Consider the following 24,900-nt stretch of genomic DNA (forward strand, 5'->3'; position numbering starts at 1 on the left):
CATCAACAAAGCTCAAGGGCAATCATTAGAATCATGAGGTATAGATCTGAATACAGATTGTTTTCCCATGGACCATTATATGTTGCATGTTCAAGAGTCGGTAAACCTGACAATCTATTTATATGCAAAGACAATGGGACAGCAAAGAATGTTGTATATTCGCAAGTTTTACGTAGTTAAAACCATATATATATATCTATCTATATTCACAGGTGGGACATAGGGACACAACTACAATGGCGCGTAACTATTATGGCGCGTAACGACTTACGCGCGCGGGGGGGCTTGGGGGGGGCGCGAAGCGCCCCCACCAACTAGGTGTTGGGGTGGCGCGAAGCGCCACCCCAACAGCTAGTATATTATAATTTCTAGGTCTCACACACTTCAAGCAGATTCTGAGGAATCATTCAACGCCTGGCTCTTAGCCCTTCAACAGGCAATTGGTATAGCCTTGCAGCAGTCCTTCAATAACCATGAAAACAATAGAGAGGATCAGACTCCTGAAGCTCGTAGCTTACACAAGAGTCTTTCATCCAGCTCTCTTTCATCCAGTTCTTCAAAAACCGGAAAGTAAGTTGTTTTACGAGTAGTGGGCTCTACTTACATGAGTAAGCTCTAGAAACAACGCCTTAAATTAAAAATATCTAAGCAGGGTTGCCGCTAGTTCAAGAAAAAATAAAAACCGGGAGTCGTCTAATGATCAGTTGACCGGAGAATGTCATGTCAAAACAATGCTCTGATGCTTAATATTAAAGTAATTGAAATCCACTGTCATAATTACCATGTGTTTCTCAAGGAAAGCTCTGATTATGTTGTTATTCTGGAATCTTTTATTTAAATCAAACATCCACCCAAGAAACAGAGCCTGTATATGGGATGAGAAACAGTTAATTAGCATGACTTTAAAAAAGAAAATAAATTGAAGAAAAAATAAACAAGTAGACAGCGAGAAATTGCTTCCAACAGGAGTCCAGACGTGAAACATAATCTTAATTGTATAAAAAGAACAAATTACTAAGCCACCAAGAAATCTAGCAAAACTAAAGATCATTATTCGAATATTTTAAATCTCTAATCTTTTTCTTAAAATGAGTCAAACTAATATAATTTTTTGTTTCATTAATTGAATTAGTTTAATCCTCAATTCCCCTATAAACAAAATAAAATTTTGACCTGGTATTGATGGCCTAAGGAGCATGAAAACTATTCCTGTTGCGGTTGACGTGCGCGGGGGGATTGAACCTAGTAGGAAATGCACTCAAAAACAGTTGGGCAATTGATGGTTATGATATTGAAACATAACTATTAATGTATGAAAATCCCAAAGGCCAGTTGCTGATAGAATTTTAATTTGTTTGTAAATATTTCGTGGTGAGTCTTGAATACACTTACCGGACAATATTTGAATCGCATTATTTCGGATAACTCTAATAGAATTTAAGTGTTTGGAAGATTTTCCAATCTATACAGGTGATAATAAAAAATACAAGGATGAGTACAAAAATAGGAAAAAAAAAAATGTTTCAATTCTCGCTTTCAGTTATGCAGCATACCTAAATTCCAATACACTGATGATTATTGATTAATAAATGTTAACGTTTAAATTTCATACAACTCTGACTGTTGTAAATCACACTTTAAGGATATGTTAATTACGAAGCATACGCTATTTCGGAAACCTCTCTACTATTCATTGGACTTTTCAACGTCATTGTTCTTCTTCTATAACTTTAATCGTTGGGTTGTATCAAACAGTTTGTGGTTCATGCAGATGATATTTAAAAATATATAAGGATGAATAATAGAAAAAATAAATAAACGGAGTATAAAATAAAGAAAAAAGATGTTTCAATTCACGCTTTCAGTTATGCAGTATACCTAATTCCAATACACACTGATCAAAAGCACAGCATTGGAATCAACTTACCAGTTTACACAATTTAATGTTTTTCCATACGGAAGTCTATTCAAAGATATCTGATGGTTACAGCAAGTCCGATTTATAAAAAACAATTTCTTCTAAGGATCAAACTTTTGTTTTTCCTTTTTAAGGTTTTGGAATTGTTGTAATCTCTTGTCAAAATATATTTGAATTGTTGTAATCCCTTGTTAAAACATAAACAAATATTTTTGCAATTACTAGCCACTGGGCCCTGGCAAACGGCAGGCTTCTATTTAAGGATGCTCCTTGTTGCTTGTCTTCTATCCGCAGACATTCAGGCTGCAGCGGTAGCTAGCAATCTTGTAAGAGACGATCACGTCCAATACTAAAAAATGTAATAGCCCGTAACTTCTGAAAATAGTGTTAGATCAAAACAAGAAGTACAGCTTTAGAACTGCCTTGTCTGAAACCCCTAAATAGAAAACTTGTCGTCCCTTGGCTTGAATAACAAGGAAAATGTATTGGTTTGAAAATCAAGAAAAGTGTCTGCAACCACGATATTCTGCATTGACAGTTTTTTTTCTTTTTTTTTTTTCTTTTTTTTCTTTTTTTCTCTCGCAGATAGCTGGGCACTGGAACATCGAAGACAGCTGTTTAATGGCTCATTTTAAGGGAAACTGAAGTATTTAAAATTCTTTTTTATTTAAAAAAAAAAATCTATAAAATATAATCAGTTTTTTTACAAAGAACTGTATTTTTGTTTAAAACTGTAGTAGAAAACGCTATCTTTAAGGTAATAAAAAAGCACGTAGATATAATTATATAAAAGTCAGTAATGTTTTAAGGGTTTTAACAACAAATTTTCCTTTTGAATTGAAAAAAGAAAAAATTCATGAAAATTTTGAAATAAATTTATTTTGTTTCAAATCCCAGTTCAAATCTCTAAAGTTATTATATAAAATGCCAAAATATTTATAGTGTCTTTGCAGCAATTGTACTTTTTGAATTGAAACTTGTAATATATCTGAAAAATTTCAAATAAAATTTATTTTTTTTTTAGTTCTCATTTCAGACTCTCTAAGGTTATTGTGTAAACTGGAAAAATATTGACGGTGTCTTTGCAACAATTATACTTTTTTTATTTGAAACTAGAAAAATACCTAAAAAAAATTTAAATAGTTTTTCTTTATTTTAGTGTTTAAACTCGTTTAGACATTATCAGTAAAAGCTAAACTTAAAAAAGAGCATGGTTGCAGCAGTAGCTATATCGTGGTGAAAGCGGTAGCTGTAACCTAGTATAGTTGTTGCTACCGTACGAACAGGTCCCATACTAAAAAAAAATAGCCCAAAGACCGCTACATGGTGTCAAATCTTAACACAAAATGCACTGTTTGAACCGACTTGTCTGAAAACCCTTACGGTCTCATCATTTGAACAACAAGGAAAATCCATTGGCTTAAAAAACAAAGAAAGTGGCAGCAAGCACGATATTCTGCATTAAAACTATCTTTTTTCTGTTTTTAATTCCGCGTGGAACATCTACATGCTTTTGTAATTCACAAAAAAATAATAGTTAAAAAAATTTTTTTTCGATAATCGGCATTTTCGTACAATACTGGATTGACAAATCATGGTTGCAACAGTTGCTGCAACCTAGTACGAGGTGAACCACGCCCCATAGAAACCAAAAGTTCAATTTGTGTTTTGAAAAAAAACTGCCTAATGAGAAAAAATTGCCATCCGACAGTGATTCAGAAATGGCAAACTACAGTGGTTTTGAAAAGAAATCTAAAATCCCTCGAAATTGGTATCTGGTCGAAATGAAAACTTCACCATTGGAATCAGACTGGTCGGAAACCTTATACAGGAGACTTACAGTTCCCTACCTTGAAAAACTTTTTTCTACCTGGGCCAGTAGGCTATCAGAAAATCATAGAGAGATGTTTAATAGCTCATTTTAAAGGAAAAGGCTACATCTAGTCCCTTCTGTAAGTAAGAAAAAATTATTTGTAAAACAAATCACTTTTTTACGAAAAACTGTATTTTCGTATACAAGATCGTGGTTTCAGCCATAGCTAGAACCTAGTAAAAGCCGAAAGTGGGCAATTCTTGTTTTTAATTATAGTTGAGAAATGTGAGAGACTTTTAATTAGAACCCCTATAAAGAAACAGTACATTCCCTTAGCTTGAACCGCAAGGAAAATCTTTGGATTTGAATTTTTAAAGGAATAACGCAAGGATTTTCAATCCATATGACCAGAGATCCAAAATGGGAAATTTGCCCCTTCTACGCCTACCCCTCCAAAATCAAACTTAGCCCAACAACCCTCCAATACCATATTTCATCGCCAACTTTTCAACAGAGACGTAGGAAGCCATTTTTGCCCTCGCCAGCTTAAAATTAGTAGACTTATAAACTTTTTTGCTTTGCGGTGAGGGGACATGTGATGACAACAAAATTTTTTATATTATGAAAGAAATTTGACATTAGCAGCTGTTATCTGTTTTCTTAGCTCTCAAAGATTAATGGCTTTCATAGCTTTTAGAAATCGATTTGGAAAATTGATTTCTAAAATGTTGTCTTTGTCTTTGTTTAGTAGGAGCTTCTAAAAATGTTGCCATCTTGTGCGAAAGATTTTTTTAAAACCGTAATATTTGTATCTTAAAACTAGAATAAACTTTCAGGTTGTTATTTCATTATCTGTTATTTGAGTTTCGTCAGATGATTCTCTGTCAAGTCTATAAGGAAAAGCTTATTTTGTTACTTTGTATGTTTCCAACCACGTTTATGTAGAAACAAGCATTGCCATCTGGTTCCAGGATTAGTGTATCGCGTATCTACGGTCAAATTTGAGTGTTTGGAAAATGTTTCGTGACTTTCGATGAAGATTGCTCATTTACAAATAGTTTTACTTATACGTTTGGCTTCTTGGGGCTTAATGATAGATGTTCATACGCATTCTTTCCTTGAGCTTGTTGGGTAGTTTTTATGGATTTAGATTTGTAGTTTTGTTGTGTAGCGTGTAGTTTTGTAGTGTGTAGTTTTATATGGTAGGGACACGGTGATGATACAGAATCATGATAATGGTGGTATTACAAAGTATTGTAGTCACATCAGGAACTAGTATATTTTCCTGGTTCATAGAACGATTCCACTTTTTAATTCAGATTTTAGGAAAACAAAAACACCGATTCTTTTGTAATAATAATATTACTTGAACTTCCGCAACTGGACAATCAAACTTCTATATAGCGACTTGTACGGACTAAAATTGCTCAACTAGCCATCTTAATAGGAAAAAGGTTAATTGTATGTTTAGAGAATGAATGCTATTGCTTTGTGGCTGGTTTTTGGCTGGCTCATTTTCATTTTCTAGTATAACCTTTGAAGATTCAGCTGCAATATTATTAATTTGAACTGATATTTTGTGTTTCTTTTTGTTTTGCGTTTCTTTGCTTAGTGAAAAATGCTTATTTTTCCTGTTTGATTTTATCAAACAGTTTCAGAACTGCCTTCTATGTTCACCTTTTTAGGGACATTTCTATACAGTGTCTAATGTTCCAAGACTGTATTTCCGGGCTATTAGTCCTCAACGAGTGTATCAGCTAACCCCAATACCATAGTAAAGGAAAAATATTAGCGGCAATGGATTATACTAGTTGATGGAATTTTTAAGTGTGCCGTTTTCCAAAATGATCATACATTTTTAGTTGAATTTTTATGATAAATCTAGTTCGTATTTCTTAGTGGAAATAGTTTCTAGTATACAAAATGAGTCATGTAATGAGTCATATAGCTTTCCTTCTAGTGTACAAAATAAAAGTTGTAAATTTTGGCTTTGGAACCAAAATCTTTTTTCGTGTCTGAGAGGATTAAAAAACTTCTTAAAATGGCAGCTGCTAATCTGGCAGCTGAAAGACCAAACACATTTTTCGGCTCTTCTATTCGCATGTAAGAGCTTATGTGCTTATACATCCGTTTCGCAAAAAAAAACACGGGTCATGAAAGAAGAAGAAGAAAACATGCACCACTTAACTGACATTAATAGAGGTTATAGAGATGGCAAAATACTTCTATAACAAGATGATGAACCCCCATCGTAAATAATAGTAAAATAATCAACAACAAAACACTGATAAAGACAGTGATCACTTGAAAAGAAGAAGAGAGAGAAAAAATTGCCGGTTAATTGCTGGGGACCATGGATGGTTCAGATTAGGTAAAAAGAAGTTGGAAACAAATGCTTCTCATATGATAAGATAACTTGTCAAAGGCGGGAAACGTAGAAGATATGCTACGGGAAAAATTGAGCGAAGCTTAGACTCGTTGAAATTTATAAACATTCATATCCCGAATAGTGGAATATACAAGTACTGTGGTAGGGATACCATGCTGAAAATCTTCGTAATGAGACGATGAGTTAAACATTACCTGTTTGTAAGGTAAGATGTGAGGAAAGCTCAACTCAGCATTCAATCTAGGCTATCAGAATGCGTTGAACATACCTTACTCAAGACACTATGGGTAGGCTGAGGTAAGTAATGTGATCAAACGTCTTGGTATTGCTATCTCCGAAAGAGATAGTGTCTGAGGGCTCTTGCTCCCTATTGAAGACTGAGATTTCGGGCTTTTTGACGTTAAGTTTATTGCCGAATTTTGCATACTCATAGTTAAGTGAGGTGAAAATATTCCTAATACGCTGAGTAGTTCGGCTCAAGTTCAAAATAACATCGATAAATAAATTAACGGCAGATTGAAACCCATGGTTTTTACTTTCGGGATTTCCCGCTTAAAATGGGCTCTTTTGAGGTCTTTCAGGGAGAAACTTTTTTTATTTAACAATTAGAGGATTTCTAGGGTGCAACTCGATTTCTTAAGGTTTGGTAAATGAGAATAAAAAGGAAACCTACGGCGTAGGATCTTTTGTACGGTATAATGTCAAATAAGAAATGAGTTATGTTTTGATGATTGTTGATGGTGAACCTTAATCTGATCCTTAGTTGGACTTGAGCGATCTAGAAGTCTAGAGAAGAGGGGGTCCACACTTGATTTCATTTTCGTGATGACATCTACAAATATTCAGAAATAAATGATCCTGTATCAGCTCTGACAGTACAGCTTGGTTCTCTCCAATCCTTTTTCTCGAACATATGCGGAAGTATCGTGGGAGTTGGGACGGAAACCAAATCGACTATGATTCGAGGTGGTAGTCTTCCTGACGTGGAAAATATTGAAAAAATATTGATGTGGTTACTTATTGTAATTGCCTTTTTGAGAGCAATACACCGCCAGAATCGAACCAATGTAAATCAAAAATCGGCAGTTACATTTCGGTTCATTCCTCTCCAACGTTGTTGTATCCAACGTAGCGATAGTGCAGTAAAAATCATAAAGTCTGGCAGACAGAACAAGCTTAAACTACAACTTTAAATATTATTCTGAAAATGAAATGCAGTATGAAGTGGGCCCCAAAAAGTGCCACATGTATTTTTGGAGACGAGCAGCAAGTTCTGCACATAAAAAATTTAATGTTACAGCTACCATAAAAAAACGTCAAAGATGTTTAAATTAGTCATCTAGATTATTTTTCTGATTAAAAATAGTTTTCTTTTTTTTTGCTCAGTGTAAACAGATTCTGATGCAAATAAATAAGTTCACGTTTACGTGATATAATGCGTGGTCTAATAACCCAAATTACCTAAAATAGTTATATAAAATAAATATTATATTTATTTTGACCACCATATCCACATCTGACGTGCTGACTAGACCGATTAACCATTCTTATTTGCCATGTATTGCAGTAAATAGAACTAAGGTGTATTTCGCTTACTCGTGTTCCTACACACTACACGCCGTATTACTCCTTACTACGGGAAGGTGAACAGAACCTGAGCGTTGTTTTATTTCTCAAATTTTAGGCATTACTCAAGGTACATCTCTAAGTACCTTTCTATTCTTAAAATTCGAATTTTTAGTAGATTTTGACAGATCCTTTGAAAGCTAAATTCCCTTCATGTGACCCAGAATCCAGGATCTGATGCTAAAATCTTTCAATCAAAATCGAACTTGGCTAGTCGATAGTGATTTTTGAAAAAACGAGAAGACCTAGTGATTTTAGGAAAACCCTAATTAAGCTCCTTTATAAGAAAGGTTCTAAGAGTGACTTTGGTAATTAGAGGGGCATTAGGCTGTAGGTAGCAAATTACTTAGTATGATGATACTTTTTAGACTGAGACAAGCTGTGATTTTTGAAAAAACGAGAAGACCTAGTGATTTTAGGAAAACCCTAATTAAGCTCCTTTATAAGAAAGGTTCTAAGAGTGACTTTGGTAATTAGAGGGGCATTAGGCTGTAGGTAGCAAATTACTTAGTATGATGATACTTTTTAGACTGAGAGAAGCTGTAGACAAAGTTTTAAGAGAAGATCGGTCCCGTTTTAGGAAGGGTAGTGGATTTGTCGACCAAATTTTCACTTTCAGGTTATGAGCAAGGGTTTGATTCGGCTGACAGAAGAGCATTAGCAAAGGTCTTATCCTTGTTTGGCATACCAGACACATATATTAAGGTGATTAGTGTTATATACGAGAACAACACTACTGCGGGTAAGGTAGGAAATGAGGCCAACAGCTGGTTTCGTATTAAATCAGGAGTTAAGCAGGGTTGTGTTCTATCCCCATTTATATGGACCATTTTGACGGACTTTGTGTTACGGAGCACAGGGAAGGCAATGGGAGAACACGGAATTAGATGGGGAAAAGAAACTTTCCTGGACTTGGACTATAGTGGTGATTCAAGCATCCTAGAGGAAAAAGCGAGGAAAATAAACGAGGTTTTAGAGGTTTTGTGACTTTTGGGTGATAGAATAGGTTTGAAAATAAATGTTAAGAATACTAAGTCGCTAAGGTTAGGAATAAGTGAAAAGATGAAACAGCGACATTTGGTAACAAAAAGATCGATCAGGTGGACAGCTTCACTTACCTCGGTAGTATCATTAGTAAATACGGTGAGAGCAGTGAAGATGTTACAAGTCGAATACCCAAAACTATGGAGGTTTTTCCATAGTTTAAAAAATTTTGAAAGAATATGAGGACAAGTCTGTGAAATTTTTTTAGAATATTGGAAGCTACAGCGATTACAGTGGTCAGATAAGGTCTGAAGCATGGGGGCTTCGAAAAACGAGGAAAGATTTCCTAGACGGTTTCCAGAGGAATTGCCTATTGTTTTGGGTACCCGGCTGACTGACCGTATTTCAAATAGTTGGCTCTACGAAAAGTGTGGTTCAATCCCGCTTTCTAAGGCTGTTATGAGGCAAAGTGAGACGGCTAGGGCACCTTCTACAGATGAAGGATGAAAGATTGCCAGTGATTGTCTTTTTCGGCCAACCTCTAGGGCTAAATGGAAAGCAGGTCGTCTACCTTTGGGCTGGGAGGATGTTGTAAAAAAAAATATTAGAGGAAAATGGGAACTTTCTGGGAGAGTGTAAAGAGGGAGATTTTGAATAGATTAAGATGGAGGAGAGGCCTGCATAGCTTTGGTGGCCTCAGGCGGCTTGGTGCTGCGGTGAGTTATTATTATTAGTAGCAGTAGTAATGTTTCAAACGTCAAAAGAAGGCATTTTCGAACACGTAACAGCTCTTCAGTTGCAAAATAATTCGTCTTATATAGCTGTTGTTGTAAGTCTACATAACAATGCTCTACTAGTGGTTTTGAAGAAATTGCAAAATGTGAGAACCCGTGGGGGCTTTGGTATTGATAATGGGAGTTTTTGGGGACTTTCCGCTAACCTTTTATTGATTTTGAGAAACCTAAGTGAAAACGCTGTGAGACCATTGGAATTGACAGAAGAGGGAGCCTAGTATCAAAAAGTCTATTATTAAAAAGGAGCGAAACAACATCCGACATGTCATGTAGAGTGACGTCTTTTGGGATGCTGCAGTCGAAGTATATGCTTCCTGATGACCAAATTATTATACTGGATTAAACAGTTGTTTGTTTTTTTTGCCTTCCTGATAAATTTGTTGTTTTATTCACTGTTTATTCAAAAATCGCCATTTTTGGGGTGAAGCAAATCCATATTTTTTTTGTCTTTTTTCAGCGAATCTGTTAGGGTTAAAAAAATTGTAGTTTATAAGGCCCATAAGCTCGGAGGACTTCACTTTCCTTTGTTACAACCGTCTTTACGACTTCGCCATACATCTGCAAAGTCTTAAGCCGATGTGAAGCACTCTGGACATTGTTGACGTTAGCACCACTGGTTGCTGAAGATATATAGAACCTGCTATAGCTGACCTATAAAATTTCTGAATGGCTTTTCTCAGTGATGTGCTCAGAGTACCTGGTGTCTGAAACAGCCTGACTTCAATACAAAACAATAAATTATAATGATTGCAGAGTTTGGGTGGTCTCAACTTGATGGAATTATTGTCTTTTATATTTTCTTCAAGAGAATACAGCCTTATTATGCATGGTATTCTAAGGTCTTTTAAATTAATGACTATCTCTATATTAGCTTTTACTTCTGAACTCTGTACACATTTTTTTCTCTGGGACTTTGAAAAATATAGAGCTTAACCTGCTAGATCTGGCAATCTTGTTGACTTCAAATTTTCTGCTAGTTTGCCGTAAAATAAACCAAAGTCCCAATGATTGTAGATATTGCATTATATAATAATATATGGAAATTACTTGTTGTGTTATAGTTAATATTATGTCGCTATTTCAGCTACGGGTTTTATGAAACGATTCGAAAAATTCCTGGAAACGACCGTTGTTGTGACTGTGGCTCCACTGATGCCAAGTGGGCATCAATCAACCTGGGAATTGTCGTCTGTGTTGGTGAGCTACCCTTGTTTTCATTGTCATTTTCCTTCATTATTTTATAAAAAGTATAAAATATCATTGCTTGTAAAAATAAGGATTGTAATCACAAGGCTTGTAAAAATGTTAAGCCATTTAGAAACTAAAAGGACAAAGTTTAATGTTTATATTTTAGGGAACTTCGAATTGTTTTTACCTTCCAAATGCACAAAGATCTTCTATTCTATTTGCTTTTTAAACTTTCTGTTCTTATTGTCGAAAAGACCAGATCCTCATTGATCTTGATTATAAATAAACGATGGAGAAAATTAAAAAAAAAGTTATTTAATTGAACCTCGGTGCTTGATTTGAGTATATACATATTTTATATATATATATATATATATATATATATATATATATATATATATATATATATATATATATATATATATATATATATGTGTGTGTGTCCCTCTAAAGATGGAGACCTTTGGGGTGAATAAAATATAGCTAAGAAACCTTACACGACTATGAAAATATCACGACTCTGCTTGGCTGTGTCGGTATCTGGTAGTTTTTGCTATGCTGAGTCTTTCATAATTGTGAAATTATCAAAAAATTGTTCGGTCAGGTTTTGAACATTACTCAGTGTTTTTTTTTTTTTTTTTTTTTTTCAGAATTTCTATATAACGTAAAGAATTATAGTCTTTGCTTTGACGGAAAAATCTGTTTGATATTTAAAGAGGAACTCCGAGCAATTTTAGTTCTCAACGATCCAGTGTTTAAGAATTGTTTTCAAGATGAAATCAGGACTGGAAATGATTTTAGAAGGCCTTGCAAAATGTCAACTGAATCTCCATAAGCATATGGCATATGGCAATGAGCGACCTAAACCATGGAATGTATTGTTATTTATTTTTCAATTGATAGTATTCATAGTTGAGGCACATCCTGACTCCTAAGAGCAAGGAGCATGGAGTTAAGAGATAAAAGAGGACTTTATGTCCTGTCAGCGAAAAAAAAAAAAATAAACCACTGCCTGGTGCTACCCAGCAAAATTTCCAAGCTAACTACAGAAAGATAAGTAAAATATTAACCGAATGCTGTTTTTTTTTATATATATATTTGCTTTTGTTTTATACCTGGCGACAAAAGATGAAATGTTGACTTTTTTCCAAAAGGGTGCGAATCCATTCATGGGATGCTAAAGAATTCTTGCGTTTTTTTGTACCTTTCTTAATATGCATTTTGACGAAAAAGCGGAACGTTTTTTTTTTTTTTTGTTTATTGAGCTCGTTATTTAATTAAATTGGTTAAAGAGCTCGCCTCTTTAAAGACATTGCTGTAGGATACTTCTACTTTTCTTTTCTTTTGGTACATTTCTGTTTTTTTATTATGACCAAAAAGTGGTCCTTTTTTTATTGTGTGTTCTTTAATCTGTAAAATCAAACAGTTCGCGGTATAGTACAATAGTAACTAACCCGGCTCAATAATAACCAAAACTCTAAAAAATGAAATTTTGATACCAATAGCTACATCAAAAGAATCGCATTTTAATGCTGATTTTAAATTTATTTCATTAAGTTTGGTCTTACCCATCAAAAGTTACGAGCCTGAGAAAATTTGCCTTATTTTAGAAAATAGGGGGAAACACCCCCTAAAAGTCGTAGAATCTTAACGAAAATCACACCATCAGATTCAGTGTAACAGAGAGCCATATTTTAAAAGTTTCAAGTTCATATCTACAAAAATGTGGAATTTTGTAGTTTTTGCCAGAAGTCAGATCATGGATGTGTGTTTATTTGTTTGTTTGTTTTTTTGTTGTTTTTTTCCCCAGGGGTGATTGTATCGACCCAGTGGTCCTAGAATGTTGCGAGAGGGCTCATTCTAACGGAAATGAAAAGTGCTAGTGCCCTTTTTAAGTGACCAAAAAAATTGGAGGGCACCTAGGCCCCCTCCCATGCTAATTATCTTCCCAAAGTCAACAGATAAAAATTCTGAGATAGCCATTTTATTCAATGTAGTCGAAAAACCTTATAACTATGTCGTTGGGGACGACTTACTTCCCCACAGTCCCCGTGGGAGGGGCTAAAAGTTACAAACTTTGACCAGTGCTTACATATAGTAATGGTTATTGGGAAATGTACAGACTTTTCAAGGGAATTTTTGGTTGGGGGAAGGGATTGAGAAGAGGGGGATATGTTGGGAGAACTTTCCATCGAGGAATTTATCAGGGGGCAAGAAAATTTCCATGAAGGGAGCGCAGGGTTTTCTGGCATTATTAAAAAAAAACAATGAAAAAATAAATATGAAAAAGTTTTTTCAACTGGAAGTAAGGAGCGGCATTAAAACTTAAAACGAACAGAAATTATTGCGCATATGAGGGGCTCACCTCCTCCTAATACCTCGCTCTTTACGCTAAAGTATTTTTAGTAATTTAAACTATTTATGTATAGCACACTTCTATCACACGACGTGTAAAACCACGCAGTATTTCCTATGGAGTTGATTATACATCCCAATCATAGGTATTTGCATGAGGATTAAAAAAAAATCCCATTTTTTTTTAGTTTGAAAAGTAGGTAGATCAAAAAATTATTTCACAGCATTGACTTCTTTATCTACAACTAGAAGTACAAAAATCTGTTTTAGAATAGATAGTTGTTTCAAAAATGCTTCTAAGTATCAAATTTCATGGAGATGACATACAAATAATAGTTCAAATAGGGATAAATCCTTTTATTGGACAGTTAAAACACTGAGAAAATCTCTGGATATTTCAATCACTTGCACAGCAATTGTTACCAACAGAAAAACTATCATTTAAACGTGACGAGATGCCTTTCTCAAACACTTGGTGGCTTATCTGCTCATCCTACTTTTGGTGTTAAAATGGGCTGGCCTGTACGGGAGCTGTTGCTGAGCACATTTTTCCATCAGGTTAAAAAAATAAGTTTTGCATTACTGCGCTTTCTGCGATTCATTTGTTGCAATTCATTTTTAGCTGTTTTTCTGTTGTTTCTCGTATATTGTTTTCCAATCCCCAGTGGTGATTGGGAGCTTAAAGCTGAGGACTGTGGGGAGGGGGAGGGTTGTCATCCTCATAAACATAATTTATGGACTTTTCAACTACGCCGAAAGCTCCAATCTTCAAAATGTGCAATTTCGCTTTTTTTTCAGAAGTAACATCGTCGATGCATGTTTATTTGTTTTGTTTTTTCCCCAGAGGTGATTGTATCAACCCAAAGGTCCAAGATAATTAGGAGGAAGCTCATTCAAATGTCAATTTAAAGCTATTTTTTAAGTGACCATACAGATTGGACCCGGGAAAAGTCTTGTTTTCTGCCATTTTAGGGCATTTCGTGATTTTCTGACATTATTAAAAAAAAACAATGAAAAAATAAATGTGAAAAAGTTTTTTCAACTGGAAGTAAGGAGCAGCATTAAAAATCAAAACGAACAGAAATTATTGCGCATATGAGGGGCTCACCTCCTCCTAATACCTCGCTCTTTACGCTAAAGTATTTTATAGTAATTTAAACTATTTATTCTACGGTTTTTGTGATTCAGGGGTCATTCTTAAAGAAGTGGGACAAAATAGAAGCTTTAGTGTAAAGAGCGAGGTAGTGACGAGGGGGTGAACCCCTCATATATGTAATAAAAACATGAGAATACAAAAGTTCGTTACGTAAGCTAATTTATAAGTTACGTATATCTTTTGCTAATAAAAACATTCGTAAAAAATTAAAAGTTCTAGTTACCTTTTTAAGTAACCAAAAAATCGGAGGGCAACTAGGCTTCCTTCCCCGATACCTTTTTTCTCAAAATCATTCGATCAAAACTATGAGAAAGCCATTTAGCCAAAAAAAAAAATATATGCAAATTTCGTTTTAATTATTCCTCTGCGGAGAGCCAAAGTCAAAACATGCATTGATTCAAAAACGTTCAGAAACTAAATTAAAAAAAAAGAAACAAGTTTTTTAACTGAAAGTAAGGAGCGACATTAAAACTTAAAACGAACAGAAATTACTTCGTATGTGAAAGGGATCGCTTCCTCATCAACGCCCCGCTCTTTACGCTAAAGTTTTTTACTGTTTTAAAAAGAAGAGTTGAGAGAAAGAGCCAATCTTTAGCGTAAAGAGTGGGGCGTTGATGAGGAAGCAGCCCTTCCATACACGAAGTAATTTCTGTTCGTTTTAATTTTTGATGTCCCTCCTTACTTTCAGTGAAAAAACTTGTTTTTTATTTAATTAGTGAAAGAGATCGCCTCTTCAATCAAATTGCCATAGGATTCTTGTACGTTTTTTCTTTCTTTTCGTACATTTCTGTATGTTAATTTTGGCCAAAAAGCGGTACTTTTGTTTTGTCTGGTGACCTCTTTAATCAATTAAGTTTAAAACTACAAGAAATAGCAATGAATGCCAACAAAAAGATGATTTCTCCACAGAATCAATAAGTTTTGTTATGTCAACTTTTTTTTCTTTCTGGATGTGACAGAAGGATTATAAGTATGTTTTGTTACTGCCTGGATTGGGGGGGGGGTCACTTATTTTTTTGGCTCGTTTTAATTTTGGGGGGATTTAAAATATTTAGTTTTTCTCGTTTTTGGCTTCTCTTAGTTTTATCCGTATTTTTTTTTTTTAATATTTCTTTTTCTGTTCATTTTTGGTTTTCATCCAGAGATACAAGCGAAATATTCGCGTAATTTTTCTCTTTCCTTGTCTTTTACACTTGCCTTAGGCCTTTTTTTGGTAGAATTCCTACTTTTGTTTATTTATTCTTTTGTATAATAGGAAAATAATTTTAAAAAACTTATACGTAATTTCAAACAATTTAGGACTGGATCTAAAGAATTTTGACGTTTAATTAAAATATAAAATGAATAAAAGAAAAAGAAATTCCGGATAGATTTGTTTAGATTTTGTTTAAATTCAACTTGGTAACGGTGTACTACCAGTGACACCCACAGATCCCAATCCTATTGCACCCATGAATAAGCACCTGAGATTTGGTTCCGTTCAGTTTCATATTTTCTTTTTCTACGGGCCCGAAGGAAACTATGTCAAATGAATTTCAAAAACTGTCCCTTGAATTTTATAATATGCGAATTTATTAGGTCGGGGCGCAGAACTAGAAAACTGAGCAAGATTCTTTTGTGTCTGTTATTGGATAGATCTTCTCTGTGGTAAAAATAAATAATAGATAGAATGAAATAAACCTGTCTCCGATACCGCTAGGAGTTGTTTCCCTTTAACCTTGTAGGCTATTAGTTTTTTTCCAGATCAGAATTTTAATTTTATTAGCTTCTATAATGCAGTCCCTAGTTTCCCCTTGGTGATGTAATTAATCTTGGATCCCTTATCTAAGTTAATTAACTCGAGATGTTCTTACGGCCGCATTTAAATTTTAATTAGAAGTCTACTGTTTAGGGACGTGCTTGTTAATTTCTTCCCTTTCTCGTGGTTTTCGATCGTACCTTTCCTCTTATATTATAAGTGTTTCCATGTGAGTTTATTAACAAAATGACTGACTGGATGGATATTGCGATTGGAAATGAATTACAAAGTCCTTGTCGGATTGTAAGCCATGTGAGGGCAATGTTTTTATTTCTAGTTTCTTTTTGTAGGAAAGACGAAGAAATTAAATAAATATTTTCTTAAGATAAGGCCTAAAAATTACTTATGGTAAAAAGCATTTTCTATATTCACCCGTCTTTTCTTTATACCCAATATATGGTTAAAAAAGGAAACCCTCATACAAAAAAACGAAGTGTACTTAAGGTTGAAGTACATATCTTTCTTGATTGTAGTATATATTTTAAGCCTTGTAATGATCTAGTTACAATAAAAATTGCAAGAGCTCTGGGTATCGTAAGAAGGTTGAAGCATGTTTTTTTTCTGTCGGTTGTTCTAAATGCAATAGCAAGCCTTAAGATCTCTTAGGGTTGTATTTTGTAGACGAGCGATTTTTACGCAAATTTTAAAGCGTGCAAATTCTACAGAATAAATCCGTTCCACTTTTGGAAAAATATACCGAAGGAGTTAATGATAGAGTATCTTGTTTCAAGCGTTTAAGAGTGCTTAACGTCGGACAAAGTCGTGATTACTAAGCTGGGTAATTACGGTGATTACGCAATATCCATCCAGTCATTCATTTTGTTAATAAACTCACATGGAAACACTTATGATATAAGAGGAAAGGTACGATCGAAAACCACGAGAAAGGGAAGAAATTAACAAGCATGTCCCTAAACAGTAGACTGGGGGAGCCCAGTGGCTTCGCCGCCAGGCCCTGGCACGCGGCAGCCTTGTATATGTGGATTTTCACTTTCGCTTGTCTTCTAAACGCAGACAATTTGAGCTTTTTCTTGATGTCATGACGTCCAAATGAATCTGAAATTAGAAGTAGTGCTAAATTACGTTAATATGGCACTTGGTATCTACCAAGTGACATATAGTAATCGCAAATTCTGTTGGTTGGTCTGTCGGTCTGTCTGTCCCGATTTTGCTAGTTTAGGCACTTCCAGGTAAGATAGGACGATGAAATTTGGCAGGCGTATCAGGAACCAGACCAGATTAAATCAGAAATTGTCGTTTCCCCGATTCGACCATCTGGGGGGCGGAGTGAGGGACGGTTAAATCAGAAAAATTTTTAACTTACGAACGGGTGATCGGATCTTAATGCAATTGATATTTAGAAGGACATCGTGACTCAGAGCTCTTATTTTGAATCTTGACTGGATGCGCTGACATTGGGGGAATCTGGGGGGGCCTAAAATCTTGGAAAACGCTTCGAATGGAGAGATCAGGATGAAACCTGGTGGAAAAAATAAGCAGAAGTTCTAGATACGTGATTGACATAACCGGAACGGATCCGCTCTATTTGAAGGAGTTGTTAATTCAAAAAAATTAGAAAAAATAGGTATTTTTAACTTACGAAGGAGTGATCGTATGTTAATTAAATTTCATGTTTAGAAGGACCTCGTAACTCACATCTCTTATTCTAAATCCCGACCGGATCCAGTGTCATTGGGGGGGGGGTGCGGAAATCTTGGAAAACACTTAAAGCGGAAAGATCAGAATGAAACTTGGTGGGAAGAGTAAAAACAAGTCCAAGATAAGTGACAGACATAACTGGTCCGGATCTGCCCTCTTTGGTGGGGTTGGGGGGGAGTAATTCGGAAAATTAGAAAAAATGAGGTATTTGTTACTTACGAACGGGTGATCCGATCTTAATGAAATTTGATATATAGAAGGATTTTATGTCTCAGATGCTCCATTTTCAGTTCGAATCGGATCCGGGGACATAGGGGGTTGGAGGGGCGAAACAGAAATCTTGGAAAACGCTTAGAGTGGAGAGATTGGGATGAAACTTGATGGGTAGAATAAGCACAATTTATAGATACGTGATTGACATAATTGGAACAGATCCGTTCTCTTTGGAGGAGCTGTGGGTTGGGAAAAATAAAAAATTGAGGTATTCTTAACTTAAGAACGGGTGACCGGATCTTAATGAAATTTGATATTTAGAAGGAACTCATGTCTCAGAGGTCTTATTTCAAATTCCAACCAGATCTGTTGACATCGGGGGGAGTTGGAGGGGAAAACCGGAAATCTTGGAAAACGCTTAGAGTGGAGAAATCGGGATGAAACCTGGTGGGTAGAATAAGCAAATGTCGTAAATACGTGATTGACATAATCGTACTGGATCCGCTCTCTTTGGGGGAGTTAGGGGGTGGGGTTCAGTGCTTTGGCGAGTTTTGTTCTTCTAGACGTGCTAGGACAATGAAAGTTCGTAGGTGTGCCAGGGAGCTGCACAAATTGACTTGACAAAGACGTTTTAACTTATTCGACCATCTGAGGGGCTAAAGGGAGAGGAAAAATTAGTAAAAATGGGGTATTTATAATTTACGAGTGTGTGATCGGATCTTAATGAAAAGAAGGACCTCGTGACTCAGAGCTCTTATTTTAAATCCCGATTGGCATTAAGCCTCTGATTGTCTTTCTGTCTGTCTAAACCCTATCTAGGCGAAAATGATCAAGTAAGTCTGTTTAGAGAGACATTAGAAATACATAAATATTTCCGATCGGAACACAAAAATTTTTTATTTGATTTTGTTATTTGTTAATAAATAATTTATGGCTTTGACGAAGTCTTTTCTTGTTTTGGGCGTTGTAATACTTGCTTAATTTTACACATACTGTTTCATATACTTAATCTTACCTATCTTTAATTTGCATACATTTGTTTTTGAGTGTTTTGTTTTTTAGTATTTAGCGGTTAGGTACGGGCTCATCGTTATTCATGTACATGGGATCAAGAAAGGAAGCAGTTCTTTCCTTTTTGGTTTTTTTTTATACTTTTGAAATTGTCGTATTGCTTTGTAATATATCCCGTTTTGTTTTAATCTTTTTTATCTTTTTTCATCAGATCCCAATAGTTACCTTCTACTAAAAGTTTTTCAATTTCAGTAAAGAGATTTAATTTTTTCAGATTGTTCTGGTATTCACAGAAGCTTAGGAGTTCACTTTAGTAAAGTTCGATCACTGACCTTGGATTCTTGGGAACCGGAAATCGTAAAAGTAATGAAAGAGCTAGGAAATGAAGTTGTCAATAAAATATATTTGGCTCATATTCCTGACAATGCTGTTCAAGCCACTCTTGGATGTTCGAAGTAAGATTTTTTATAGTATAATTAATTGCATCAGATCTTGCTTTCGCTGTTGATCCTGTTGTCCATTTGCAAATGAATGTTTTCATCTCTTTTCAAGGAATGGTATAAGGGTGTTTCCTAACATGGTCCAGTTATTTCTAGCTTATTAAATATTGAAGCAGGTTGCCCATGCATCTTACTATTGTTCAATTTATACATGATTCGACCGCTTGTGGAGAGCTCGATAGCTTTTTGCCGGGTTCCCATTTTGTTAGGCTATCTGTCAACAGTGTGTTGTATTTCGTTTTCTTATTCTTAAATTCGTAGTGCCAGGTGTGATTAAATATCTGATTTACCGCTTTTCTTCAAATACTCTGTTCTTGGCGTGTCAACCTGAAGATAATTGGACCGAGATGTGTGCCTTTGTGTCTGTCTTTTCGGTTGGAGAATGGGGGCTCATACGGGGAAGCTCTAGAGAAGGAGGTGAATTATTGTACGTGTAGAAAATAACCATCGACGCTACATCAAACGCCTCACTAACAGACTGGAGTGAGTCATGGGTGAACCTGCCCTATTAGTCCTATTCCAGATTTTTCGGAATGGTGCCAAGTTCATTTAAATATTAGCATGCTGGCCAGAAAGTGATCAGATTATGGATTGAAGTGGTATGTCTTAATTATTAAAAACTGTTTTCAGTCTTTAATAATCCATTTTATTTTGTTTTTTTATCATTTTATTTTATTTTTTCTATTTCATTTTATTCGTTTTTATTATTAAAGACTGTTTTCAGTCTTTACAATCCATTTTATTTTGTTTTTTACTTACCTACCGAGATTCACTAGGCGGACTACAAAAATAAAAGCGAAATGCAGAGAGAATAAAATTGATATTATAGCAACAACACACACTTATTTAGTATGCTGCTGTGTTTAGCAATTGAATTGTAGATATGAGCATTATAACTGAAACTGGCATGTACGCAGAGGGGGGGGGGCTTCGGTCCCGGCCCCCTCCGAAATTTTGTGAAATGTTTAATTTCTTCATGGTTTCGTGGGATTTCTGGCAAAAGTAGGACATTTATTGAAAATCTAGATACATGTGTGAAGCCTCTTTTGAGGATTTTACAGTCTGCAATTATCCGGTCAAGTCACACCCCAATTATTAACCCATTTCTGTTTAACTTTTTACCCTCTTTGAGGTAATTAGCAATTGTACTGTTATTTTTTTTTTTTTTTTTTAACAGAGTTTGCTTTCCACAGCAAAATAAAATTATCCTTGGTATTAAGGCGTTTATCCCCCCTTTTCAGGATAAAGTACAGCTTTTAATTGATAAATTTTGGAAACTATCATTCTTCATTAAAATCTACGTTTTTGCAATAGAAGAACTACCCCCCCCCCCACAGCACCCATATTGCACTGTTAACTCTAAAATATCCCTTTCAGTGGGATATAATAGATTAATCACTGATTCTAAATCGCTATGAGCATAACCTGAGCCTGAAACGTACTTTTGAGGCTTCAGTCTTCTTCCCCCCTTCGCTACAATACTACAGATTAAAGTTAATCTGTGTGTTCCGATGTACGTGCTTTTTGCATTACTAAATAAAAAAAAGGTGCTACTCTATATCTGCTGTTTCGAAGGTTTTGAGCCCCCCCCCCCCCCCCCGAAAAAAAATTCCTGCGTACGTGCATGAAGTGAAATATAATATTATACTATTATCGATTATTATAACATATTATATAATTTAATCAGTATAATCTTTATATATGTTATATGATCAGTTATTCTAACTGACCCGACTCCCTATGTGCCTGGAAAGGCTCTGGTGGATCTTAATCGTATCATCTTTTTATTTGTATTATGCGAATGAAAATGCCATATAGTGAAATGATAATGCTTCAGGCTGGTTATTCTCCTGATATTCATCAAGGATCTTGAAGTTAAGTCGCGGTTTGGGCCTGTGTAAAACCGTATTTGAAAAGAGAAAAATACCTTTCGAAAATTGGTTCTTTCGAAATTTCAGGGACTAAAGCATCTTTCATATATTGGATTCTCGATCCGTAACTTTAATTGTTAATGGAAGGGATATTTATTGTAATATATATATATATATATATATATATATATATATATATATATATATATATATATATATATATATATATATATATATATATATATATATATATATATCACTAAATTAATAAGGTCTATATTAATCACTAATTTAGGAAAACAGTCTTCCTTCTCTCCTTCTGTCTCTCTTTTTCTTTTTCTTTTTTTTTTGTGTGTGTTTGTGCTGTTGCATTGGTGATTTCTCTTTTCATGATATATATATATATATATCATTGGTCCTTGCCGACTTGCGGATTGACCCTCACATTCCGTCACTATGATTAGCAATTGGGACCTTTTCAGAAAAAGGCTTTATAGTTTACTATAGATAATGAAAGAAAAACATTTTCTTTCAAATAATGCCGCTTTTCTAACTTTTGCACAGGAACTTTATTTGTCGTCTTATAAATTAATAATGAAAGTTATATAGCCAGAAATAACGATGAGGAAAAGGGGAATAGTAAGACTGAATTTACACAACATACTTTGCTGTAATATTGTCAGTTATTTAATGAACGCCCATAAGCTAGTGGCAAATCATATGATATGATGTTTACTAACTCTAGAAGTTTTGTTGGCCATGGTTAATACAAAAATACAACAACATAAAAATTGGAAACGAAGACATACCCTTACACCCCAATTAGTTTATAAATAGATTCAGAGAGTATCATATCTCTACCCACAAACTCTCCCAAATTCTTGATCCCCATTTAACTTTTATCACCTAATATAATATCCTCCCATTCCTCCTTCGTTTATCACCCGGAAAAATGACTTCCCTCGGACCATTTAATTCGTTAGAAAAACCCCCTCATTCTACTCCTGTAGGTCTTCAGATTGTTTTATGCTGATGCAGTACTATTATCAACTAACTGAGGTTGCAGTGATTCGGATAAAATTTTTATTCAGTCGAAGAAATAACCAGGAAGTGATAGGAATATGCTATTTTTATTATTTATATAAAAGAGATTTATTGCCATAGTACTTGTCAAATTGTCGAATTCCAATTTCATTTAGACTATGTTTAATCCAATTATGTGAGTCATACGTTAGACCGGGAGTAGGTACACAGGCCAGTATATTCAGAGCGCTCTTGCGTCTTAAAATGAATGTAATAGATCTTTGATCGGAACTACCAAAGTCCAGAATGGATACGGTTGGTGGGGAGCTAACGAAGTAGCTGTCTGATAATACTTACTTCTTTAAATTTATATTTAGGCACGACATATAATTAAAATTGTCTATATCAGTTTTAACTCCGAATCGACCGTTGCCTATTATTATCTCATTTTCTCACAGTGTTTGTATCAAAAGCCTTCCTCCCTCTGGACTAACTTTTCCAGTGTATTAAGGAACCCTCACTGGTTTTAAGTATTTTGGAAGCATTTTGGGCTAGCAAAAAATGCCAGGTACTGATACATCTTGAAGTTGTATCTAATTGAACACCTCCCCGTCCCAAATAAAACCTTTTTATTCAATTAGCAAACGTTTAAAATCTCGTATGTATTTCCAACATTATAAGAACTATTAGACAATTCTATGCAAACTAAACCTGCTAACAAATGTACTGATTTTTCTAACTGACAATATCAGCTGAATAACGTTTACTGATCTGCTAGGTAATCTGGAATAACGCTAAATCTGTGGAACTTTATACAGTGCTAGAATAATAGATTTTATTCATTACCAGTTTGTTTAATTCCTACTCAGTGTAATAATCACATGATGAAAAGCCACTTTCACTGAGTGCCTAGCCTTAGCAAAGCAGATGTGTTAACTTCTTTTAAATCTTCGGTACTGCCATTTAGTTCTTGAATGTTCCATGAAACATAATGCGGTAAATGACTGGAAATATGGCTGTCTGTCCCATCATATTCTATCCTAAAATAATTAAACCTCTTTATGCTAAAATTACATTAGGCAGCTCTAAATTTAGTTTATTGACGGTAAATTTAACTAAATAATAATATAAATGCATTTAATAAAACATTCATGTCCATCTAGTGCTGTTCGTGAAGAATGGATTCAGTCGAAGTATGTCAAAAGAAAGTTTGTAAGAGATGCCCTTTTACTATCCAAACCTCCAGAAGAAGATGATTCGTCCCGTGGAAGGATTATTCGGCATTGGAGTGTTAGAAAAATTCGACGTCGCTCCAAAAGTGGCAGTAGAAAAACTGATGATCGATCTGATAAATCAGCTAAACTATCAACCGAATCTGCTGCATCCGTTGACAAAGAGAACAAGTGTTTCGTAAGTGATTTTTGCTTCACATAGTATATTTTAGAAGGAAGCACGGTAGACATTTTCCAACTTCTTTGTACCTTGTTGTGCTTAGAATAGCTTACTCTAATTTTTTTTCAATAGAATTGCCACAAATAGGTAAGTTTCGTTCCTCCCCCCCCCATTTGTTCAAACTCTCCAAAAGGCTACTGTTATTTTTCATCTTATTGGAATCCAGGTTTATATTAAACTGTTCTTTTCTTTTCGACAGCATTTCTAAAAAACGAAATACGGTTTGTATTTCCAGGTTTTTTTTTATAATTAGTGCATATTGCAACAGTCAGTTCAGTGTAACTAGTCTATCAAGCACTGACAATCAACATGTTTTTTTCGCTCAGAAATCCGTTCCTTTAAAATATTTAGTTCTTCAATCAGCTAAGCAAGGAAAGAAACGAAAGCTGTTATTTAGCCATTATATTCAGATGTTTTATTTCTGTATCTTAGCAGTCAATTTTCTAAATTGAATTCCTTCGTACTACCTATGCTTCTACTGTTCTAAAATTCTAAAATTTGCCCTTTTCGGGGTACAAGATTTCCCTAAAATTCTGGAGTTAAGTTACTTTTAAAAATTGAGAAACAAGAACGTATCGGCCTTCAAACACTTTTTTGTTTTGTTGATCTTCATGTGTTTTTCTTCTTTTGTTTTCATGGTAATGACAATAAGAATATTTTGCTCTAAATTTTTGAGATTGGTCCTCTAATTATACGAGGCCTGTTTTTTAAATAAGGTCCGTTTGAACATAACTACACAACCGAAGACTATTTTAGAAAGATAATTTATTTTAAAAAAGTACTATATACTTAGTATTTATTATAGAGACGCTGAAAGTTGCGGAAGTCATATGCTAATGTATGACTTGCAGTTGGAGTCATAATTTTTCGTTGCAAGACTTTTTTATGTTTCTGAATAACACTATTCTTTTTGTCCCCTAACACATTCTAACAGTGTTGTGAAAAATATCACATTTGGTTTTATTGTTTTCATTCTCGCATTTTAACTGAAGAGAAAATAACCCACTCGCCTGTTATTTCTTCCCTGTAGCAATTATGTCCAGCCATAAAAAAGGAAATTCCCTGTAGGCTTTTAAGTATTTTGTTTTTTGTTGAACAACAACGACTTGCAACAGTTGGAATCTTCCGCCAATTTCCCATATGTTTCCTT

General features: G+C 34.8%; 1 protein-coding gene across 1 annotated transcript in view; it reads left to right on the forward strand.

Annotated features, from left to right (window-relative positions):
- Window positions 1-24,900, forward strand: part of LOC136026461 (arf-GAP with coiled-coil, ANK repeat and PH domain-containing protein 2-like) — a gene marked incomplete in the record, with an annotated part of 109,865 nt that overhangs the window by 59,946 nt on the left and 25,019 nt on the right. The window contains 4 exon segments of the mRNA XM_065703059.1: window positions 373-570; window positions 10,609-10,721; window positions 19,179-19,359; window positions 23,462-23,708. Of these exon segments, the coding sequence (XP_065559131.1) occupies window positions 373-570; window positions 10,609-10,721; window positions 19,179-19,359; window positions 23,462-23,708 (739 nt within the window).

The sequence above is a fragment of the Artemia franciscana genome, chromosome 4 (genome assembly GCF_032884065.1).
Source record: "Artemia franciscana chromosome 4, ASM3288406v1, whole genome shotgun sequence".
Classification (NCBI taxonomy): domain Eukaryota; kingdom Metazoa; phylum Arthropoda; class Branchiopoda; order Anostraca; family Artemiidae; genus Artemia; species Artemia franciscana.